Source organism: Elephas maximus, chromosome 6 (assembly GCF_024166365.1).
Source record: "Elephas maximus indicus isolate mEleMax1 chromosome 6, mEleMax1 primary haplotype, whole genome shotgun sequence".
Lineage (NCBI taxonomy): Eukaryota > Metazoa > Chordata > Mammalia > Proboscidea > Elephantidae > Elephas > Elephas maximus.
This window is the reverse complement of record NC_064824.1, coordinates 105811862-105821242: the sequence shown is the minus strand read 5'-3', so window position 1 is coordinate 105821242 and position 9381 is coordinate 105811862. Positions and strand designations below refer to the sequence as shown.

Sequence of the window (9381 nt, the reverse complement as noted above, 5' to 3'; positions counted from 1 at the left end):
GAGTTACAGTGTGATTAAAATGAAGGTTGCTTGTGACTACAGACCGGATTTAAAGACAAAATAAATCATAAATGTCAACTGACCCTTCAAAGTGGCAATTTTGCATTTCCTCCTTCAAGTCTGAAGCCAATTGGCTTCTCATTTTTCCATATTGCATTCCTTCCTGGCTTCTATGGATCAGTAAGTCCATTTTCAGCAGTGGTCTGTTAAATCTTTCTAGGTAAGGATGAAACCAAAATGACTTAAAACAAATTCTTATGATCTCATGGTACTGTAGTTTTTCTAATCAGCCACTCAGCGATTTCAATCCTCCTTTTTCACGTCTCCATATTCAAATGGCCCTCACTTTGACTCTTCCTGGGCAACTGTCTCTGATTTTAGTCCCTCTGTTTCCATTTCTATGGCTACCAACTCAACTTATGTCCTTTTCCATTTGTGTGTGCACAATATACCAGTTTCTGAATTGTTTTGCCTTAGATTTCACCCCTCCAGCAATTTCTAATTCATCCCTCCAAACTAATCTGCAAACAACACCTGTTTTATTTACTCTTCCTATACAAAAACATTGGTGTTCCCCATGAGAAAGCTGGAAAATAAATAAGGAAGCCTGAAGACAAATTGACAGCTTTGCATTGTGGTGTTGGCGAAGAATATTGAATATACCATGGAACAAACAAAAGAACAAACAAATCTAACTTGCAAGAAGTACGACTAGAATGCTCCTTAGAAGCAAGGATGGTGAGACTATGTCTCACATACTTTGGACATGTTATCAAGAAGGATCAGTACCTGGAGAAGGACATCATGCTTGGTAAAGTGGAGGGTCAGTGAAAAAGAGGAAGACCTTCAACAAGATAGACTGACATAGTGGCTACAGCAATAGGCTCAAGCATAACACGGATCATGAGAATGGTGCAGGACCTGGCAGTGTTTTGTTCTGTTGTGCACAGGGTCACTACAAGTTGGAACCCATTCAACAGCACCTAACAACAATAACACGGCCTGTAGGATAATGTCGAATCCCTGTCTGGCATTCAGGACCCTCAACCACCTGATCCCAACCTGATTTTCTAGCCTCACCTTCTCAGGATCCTGCACATGGTCAGCTGGATTTTTGTGGGGTTAAAGCCATAAAACCACATTATTATTTACCTCTGCTGTGTTTTTGTGGCTGCTTTTGCACCATTTATACAATGAGAAAGGGAAACATTCATCTTTGATTTATACTATTATTTTGAAACTGGTTTTTACAAAAGTATCTTTTGAAAAAGGAAAAAAAAAAAGGAATATTGGGAAAAACATTATAAGAGCTCCATGGAAAAGGAATACACAGATATGATAAAAGTGAATACACCCACCACTAAAGTCCTTTGGAGCTCTTTTTATTATTATTATTATTATTTTAAATGAATGAGCCCTTAGAAATAATATTCCTTTCTCAGAGTGGCTAAGAAAATGCTGTGCCGTCTTGACTACAGCAGAGTGGGAAACTGTATTAAGTGGCTATTATTTTCTCATAAAGTCTCATCATAGCACCAGATCGTTCAAAATTTACAGGTCCATAAAGGCTAATCTTTTTTGCTGTGCTTTCAATAGGAGGTCCAACTGGAAATACACATTCGCCCAAAGTAAAAGCCTTGCCTGGAAAAATATTCCTCAATCTAGCATAATGTTATTGTTAGGTGCCATTGAGTCGATTTTGACTCACAGTGACCCCCTGTGACAGAGTAGAACTGCCCCATAGGGTTCCTAGGCTGTAAACCCAGCAGCGTGGCAAGAGAAAGACCTGGTGATCTGCTCCCATAAAGATTCCAAAAACCAAACCAAACTTGTTGCCATTGGGTTGATTCTGACTTATAGGGTTACTATGAGTTGGAATCAACTTGACAGCAAAAGGTTTGGTTTTGGTTTTTTGAATCTTTAGAGGAGCAAATCACCAGGTCTTTCTCTCACCAAGCTGCTGGGTGTGTTCAAACCACCAGCCTTTCGGTTAGCAGCAGATTGCTTAACCATTGTGCAACCGGGGCTCCTTTCTAGCATGATAACATCTCCAAAATAGGATTGTGTCCATATACCATTTGTAACCCTCAGGCATATTCTGAATATTAAATAATAGTAACATCTTATTAAAAGTCATTTTAGGATTTTAAGAATTTATTATGTTGTAATAATTCCAAAGGGGGTTGTCTTATATCGTGTTCCCTAGAAGCAAGCCCAGAAATGAGAATTCTTGTGCTCCCAAGAGGTGAAAGGGCTCCCAAGAGAAATTGTAAGGTAGTGGGGGAAGGAGGTCAGGCAAAGGGAGGAAGCCAAGCAAGGGTACAACCTCAGGGAAAGGCTTTTGAAGGGCAACTTCAGCCTTATCCGAAGCAATCTCTGGAACATAAACTCTTCCTGGGAATTTTCCCCAGCCCAAGGCATGGGAACTGGGCTCTCACTCTCCTGGACCTGTCAGTTACCCTCCGGGGCAGGAGGTTCCCAGTAGTGCTGTAACTGGAGACACGTCTAACTATGCAACTGCAGGCGAAATAAATGTAGTAGCCCAAGGTATGAGCTGTTGGAGGCAAAAGTGCATAAAGGGTCGGGAGGGATGCACAGCAACAGTAGAAGGGACCTGAAAAGATTTGGACGAAGCCCTGACAGTGTCCACAAGAGAAAACACCAGTTGCCATACAGTCACTTCCAGCTCACGGTGACCCCATGTGCATCAGAGTAAAACTGTGCTCCAGACACAGTTTTCCAGGTTTTCAAGGCTGATTTTTATGAAGTGGATTGAAAGGTCTTTCTTCAGAAATGCCTCTGAGTGGACTAGAACCTCTAAATTTTTTGTTAGTGGGTGAGCACCATAACCATCTGCACCACCCAGGGATGTCTACCAGAGAGTACTTCTGAAACACTAGAATCAGAAAATATGTATCCCAATAAATTCTTTGATCAATCAACAATTATTAAGAACTGTGTGACCATGGACATGTTACTTAACTTCTCTTTGTCTCAATTTCTTCATCATATAAATAAAAACACCTAACTCATAGGATTCCTTTGAGTGTTAAATGAGGTAATACATACAAAGAATTTAGATCACCGTACTTAGTAATAAAAATTAATAATTATTAGTTTTAGGGGTTTTTAAACCTCCTTTGTGCTTAGTGTTACAATTCTATATACTTAGGCAGTGGGCTTCTCTTAGTACCATAATAAATTTGTATTAAATTTAAATTATATATATATAAAATATAATAATAATACTGGGGTGAGATGAAGAATATAATGTCAGTAACATATCAGGAGATTGGTAAACTGTGTAAGAAAAGAAAGGGAAATAGAAGGTTAGTCATACATAGCAGAAACAAAAATATGTCTCATCTTGACAGTGCTGTTGAAAAATTAGAGATGGAAGTTTGGATCCTACAAGAATGTATCATTGTGCATCGCTTTAAACTCTAAATTCACCTTTAAGGCAACAAGATCTAGATCCTTTGTAGGAACAGTTATGGAAAAAAGCACCAGCAGAGTTTGGTGGAAAGAAAGAAACAGGAACAGAAAATGCAGTGTATTCAGACTGCTCAAAGAATAAAAGAAAATGCATCATGGAGACACTTTCATTAACACTGAGATGGTATTAACTTGAATCATACACAATCACCAATATTTGGACTTTTTTGACTTACGGAACCAGCAATTTTGTATGATTCAGCCTAACATATAAAGCCTGTTGCGAGACAGTGCTTCGTGGTTCTCTCATGGTCCTATTATGTCTTGCTGCTGTGCCAAGAATGCAAGGCTGTGACCACTCTTTATCCAGCCCACTTCTCAGGGTTGTGTTTGCAGTGAGCAGCCTTGAGGCATGAGGTAATGTCTCCTTCTGGAACAAAGAGCAGACTCGCTTACTGTTTGCCATAAAAGCAGTGGATTCCTCAAGCTCAGTGTTCCTCTCCTGTACGACAACCCACTGCGTATGCAGGTGTCATCTGGGCTCTTGCATCATTTCTGTGGGAATTGAAGCAAGGGGAACCAAAGTAAATATGCTGGTGCTTATGTTGCTTAATGTGCTGAAAATAATGTCCTTTGTCTCTGACTCAGGATTCTCATATCTTCTGCTAACATCCATGGAACAGTAACAGACTAACTTCTTAACTTTTAAGTAGAGTACAATAAAATCCCAAACCCAACAAAGCCACAACACAGGGCATGAGTTGTATCAGTTGTGAAGTTTCCCTGAACCGTTACCACTTAAGAGCAGAAGCTGAACACTTCCTTAAGAAAGATCAGTGTGGTCATTCACCTATCTTTCTCTTAGGATTCTTTCATAGGAAGTAAAAATCTTTCAGAATTAAAAAATATGCCACGATCCTCAGTCCCTTATACAGTTAGAGAAGTTTGAAGCCCTTAAGGAATCTGATTCTCTCCTAGAGTCTTGGAATAATCCATGTGGATGGTTTCAGGCAAGTCGACAGCTTGGGTTTACATCTGTACACTTTCAGCTTTATTTGGCCATGGGCTCAATCTTTAGACATGAATGGAACTTTGTAGATCACAGCTCCTACAGTAGCCAGATGTCCAAAGTGTGAAAAGGCTGCCTTAGAAACTAAACCACAGGCCAAATTAAAGCTAATAATCTGTGTCTCCAGGCTAAACTTGCCTGCCTCCTTCTTGAATATGCCACTGGGTGGTCAACCAGGTTTCTTCCTTCCTAGGCTGACCATTGATGAGACCCAACCATTTTCTCCTGACAATGCCACAACTGTGGAGCTGGCATTTTTATGTAAATAGCTGCTCTCTGATTCATTAAGCCCTATTGCCCCTGACATTTCCCTTTTTGACCCTTATCAGCCACACACTAGCAAAACATGAAAACATAAAGAGGACGCAGAAAAGGTTACAACCAAGAAGTGCATTGTGACTGTGACCAGCAAGGAAATTTGGAAATGGGTGACTGAACACCCAAGGATGCTCTGTCAGCCAGTCACAGCTACAACATTTGTTCAATGCCTGACAAGTGCTTAGCACCGTTTCAAGGTGTCACATGGAGATACATGGGACATGACAGTCATAGACACTGCTTCAGGAGCACTTACAATTTAAGAGACATGATAGCACGATTAAATGCCTATACCCCTATAAACACACAATCTGGCCCTGGTTCCCCTTTCCACTTACTCTATTTCTTTCATAGCATGTGTCACAAGCTATAATTATTTAGCTTATTTATTTGTGTTCTTGATTATTACAATTCCCCAAGAGCTGAGATTCAGCTGGCATACAGCAGCATAGCCATTATAATTATTTATGATGGCTACCCCACATCTTATCCACTGGAATGTCAATTCCAAAAGGATGGGGACCACGTCTATTATATTTGCCATTGTAACCCCAGAGCCTACCAAAACACACCTAGTAGATTCTCAATAAATATTTTTGAATTGATTAATTCAGCACCAGCTATGTCATTAGGTGCCATTAAGTCAGTTCTACTGATAGCTACCCTATGTGCAACAGAACAAAACACTGCCTGGTCCTGTACCATCCTCACAATTGTTGCTATGCTTGAGCCCATTGTTGCAGCCACTGTGTCAGTCCATCTTATGGAAGGCCTTCCCTCTTTTGCTTACCCTCTACTTTACCAAGCATGATCTTCTTCTCCAGGAACTGGGACCTCCTGATAACATGTCTTCTAAGGAGCATTCTGGCTGTACTTCTTCAAGACAGAATTGTTTGCTCTTCTGGCAGTCCATGGTATATTCAATATTCTTTGCAAACACCATGATTCAAAGGCATCAATTCTTCTTTGGCCTCCCTTATTCACTGTCCAACTTCCACATGTCTGTGAAGCAATTGAAAACACCACGGCTTGCGTCAGGTGTACCTTAGTCCTCAAAGTGACATCTTTGCTTTTTAACACTTGAAAGAGGTTTTTTGCAGCTGATTTGCCCAATGCAGTACATCACTTCATTTTTATTGACTGCTGCTTCCACAAACGTTGATTGTGTATCAAAGTAAAATGAAATCCTTGACAACAGCGATCTTTTCTTCCTTTATCAGGACGTTGCTAATTGGCCCAGTTGTGAGGATTTTTGTTTTCTTTATGTTGAGGTGTAATCCATACTGAAGGCTGTAGTCTTTGATCTTCATCGGTAAGTGCTTCAAGTCCTCTTCACTTTCAGCAAGCAAGGTTGTGTCATCTGCATATTGCAGGTTATTAATGAGTCTTCCCCCAATCCTGATGCATACCTTTCCTGACTTTAAACCATGCAGTATCCCCTTGTTCTGTTTGGATGACTGTCTCTTGATAAATGTACAGGTTCCTCATGAGCACAATTAAGTGTTCTGGAATTCCCATTCTTCACAACGTTATCCATGATTTGTTATGTCTACACAGTTGAATGCCTTTGCATAGTCAATAAAATACAGGTAAATATCTTTCTGGTATTCTCTGCTTTCATCCAAGATCCATCTGACATCAGCAATGATATCTCTGGTTCCAAGTCCTTTTCTGAACCCAACTTGAATTTCTGGCAGTTCCCTGTCAATGTACTTCTGCAACCACTTTTGAATGATCTTCAGCAAAAATTTTACTTGTATGTGATATTAATGATATTGTTCAATAATTTCTGCATTCTGTAGGAGATCACCTTTCTTTGGAGTGGGTACAAATATGGATCTCATCAAGTGAGTTGACAAGGTAGCTATCTTCCAAATTTCTTGGCATAGATGAGTGAGCGCTTTCAGCGTTGCCTCTGTTTGTTGAAATATCTCAGTTGGCAGTCAGTTAATTCCTGGAGCCTCATTTTTCACCAATGCCTTCAGTGCAGCTTGGACTTCTTCCTTCAGGACCATAGGTTCTTGATCATATGCTACCTCCCGAAATGTTTGAAGATCGACCAATTATTTTTGGTACAGTGACTCTGTGTATTCCTTCTATCTTCTTTTGATGCTTCCTGTGTCATTCAATATTTTGCCCATCAAAAACAAAACAAAATCCATTGCTGTCTAGTTAATTCCCACTCACAGAGGCACTATAGGACAGAGTAGAACTGCCCCATAGGGTTTCCAAGGAGTGGCTAGTGGATTCAAATTGTTGGCCTTTTGTTAGTAGCTGAGCTCTTAACCACTGTGCCACCAAGGCTCCACAGAATCCTTCAATATTGCAACTTAAGGCTTGAGATTTTTCTTCAGTTTTTCCAGCTTAAGAAATGCTGAGCATGTTCTTCCCTTTTGATTTCCTAATCCCAGGTCTTTGCACATTTCATTATAATACTTTACTCTGTCTTCTCAGGCTGCACTTTGAAGTCTTCTGTTCTGCTCTTCGTTTCTTCCATTTGCTTTAGCTACTCTACATTCAAGAGCAAGTTTCAGAGTCTCTTCTGACATCCATCTGGGTCTTTTCTTCATTTCCTTTTGATGACCTTTTGCTTTCTTTATGTATGATGTCCTTGATGTCATCCCACAACTCATCTAGTCTTGGATCATTAGTGTTCAATGCATCAAATCTATTCTTGAGATGGTCTCTAAATTCAAGTGTGATATACTCAAGGTCATATTTTATGTAACTTACCTTCTGAATTCTGCAACTAGCTCGGTAATATAAAATTATGTGAGAACCTGGTTTGAAGGCTCAAGCAAAATTTTCAAAAAAAATTTGGTCAGAAATAATTCAGGGCAGGGAACCTCGAGACCATCAATCACAAAGAATTGGTAGAACACAAAAAGCCCAAACAGAATTTTATGATGTGACCTTTAGTTAGGAGGTTGTAACAGCAGTGGGGTTCAGCTAGTACGTACAGACTTATTCAAGGTTTAAATCTGGATAGGGCAATAGCAGCATAGTTGAATTCCCTCACTTTGTAGCTAAGCTATCCTTAATACAATACTAAGCCAGTGACGTTCCAGAGTGTGACAGGAAATACTAGGTAAAGTAATTGTATCGATGGCCCCAGTTTTTTATTTCTCACATTGGGTTCTGCTTCAACCCTTGACTCTGAGCTCAGCCATGTGACTTCATTTGGCTAATGAGATGTTAGCAGACATGATGTAAGCAGAGGTATGAAAAGCACTGCACATTGAGACTTGCTCTCCTGTTGCTCTTTCTCCTCCTCCACAGCCATGAGTACATGCCTGGCCTAGCCTGCTAGAGGACAAGACACACGGAATACAAGCATGGTTCCTTATTCCACGTGAGGCCATCATAGACTGGTTAACAGCTAGTCAACCTCCCAGAGTGAGCCCAGCCAAGATCAACCAGCAGACTTGAAAATGACCATGGATACATAAATGAGCATAGCCAAGATTAGCAGAACCTCCCAGCTAACTTAGAAATTTATATACCACTGAGTTTTTATGGTGGTTTAGTTTGTAACATTTTTGTAGCATTAGGTAAGTAATATAATACTCTTTTAAAGTAATACAAATTAATTTCCAGCAAAACAAATTAAAGTACAAACACGATTATTCTTTATTGAAATAGAAACTATTTTTGGTTAAATTATTTGATTCCTGTACAACCACAGACAAACACTTTCTTTAAAATCACACCCATGTCACTGGGGTTCAACATGCCTGGGTAGGATGCACTTAGAGTAGAAAAATGAAGAACATTAGCAGGCTCAGCGCCATGGTGGTAGAAGTGACCTTCCCGGCACAGTTTGAGGACCAGTATTTATTATATACATCATCCAGCACAGACAGCACAGCCTCCATGGTCTCTTCACATGTGGGTTGAATCTGATCTTCTGGCAGAATAAATCCATGTGTACCAGTGTCTCTCAGCTCAAACGTGTATGAGAAGGGGATCCCAATGTCCCGAGCCCAGTCTCTCGAAGACCCTGATGTAGAGTCTACAAAGAAAACGGAAGGCAGAGTTGGAAATTGTGCATTGAAAGGATAGAGTTCTGAAGCTGCTTCAGGGAATGAAGGTTCAATCTAGTAAAATAAACTATTTCAGATTAGGGCCTCATGGATATTAAACTAATTTGTTTATTTATTGTGTTTTAGGTAAAGGTTTACAGAGCAAATTAGTTTCTCATTAAACAATTAATACACATATTGTTTTGTGACATTAGTTGCCAACCCTGTAACGTGTCAACACTCTCCCCTTCTCGACCTTGGGTTCCCCATTTCCATTCATCCAGGTTTCCTGTTCCCTCCTGCCTTCTCATTCTTGCCCCTGGGCTAGTGTGTCCATTTAGTCTTGTACACATGATTGAGCTACATGTATTATCGTTTGTTTTATGGGCCTGTCACATCTTTCACTGAAGGATACACCTCGGGAATGACTTCAGTACTGAGTTAAAAGGGTATTGGGGGGCCATACTCTTGGGGTTTCTCTAGTCTCCAAGAGACCAGTAAGTCTGGTCTTAATATCCCCATCTTGATACAGTACCT

General features: G+C 40.2%; 1 protein-coding gene across 1 annotated transcript in view; it reads right to left on the bottom strand.

The window, feature by feature from the left end:
- Nucleotides 1-8446: 8446 nt before the first annotated feature.
- The window catches only part of CPO (carboxypeptidase O), a 31723-nt gene continuing 30788 nt past the window's right edge, over nt 8447-9381 (bottom strand). The window contains exon 8 of the mRNA XM_049888837.1: nt 8447-8834. Within this exon, the coding sequence (XP_049744794.1) occupies nt 8572-8834 (263 nt within the window). The 3' untranslated portion in view covers nt 8447-8571. The remainder of the gene's footprint in view (nt 8835-9381) is intronic.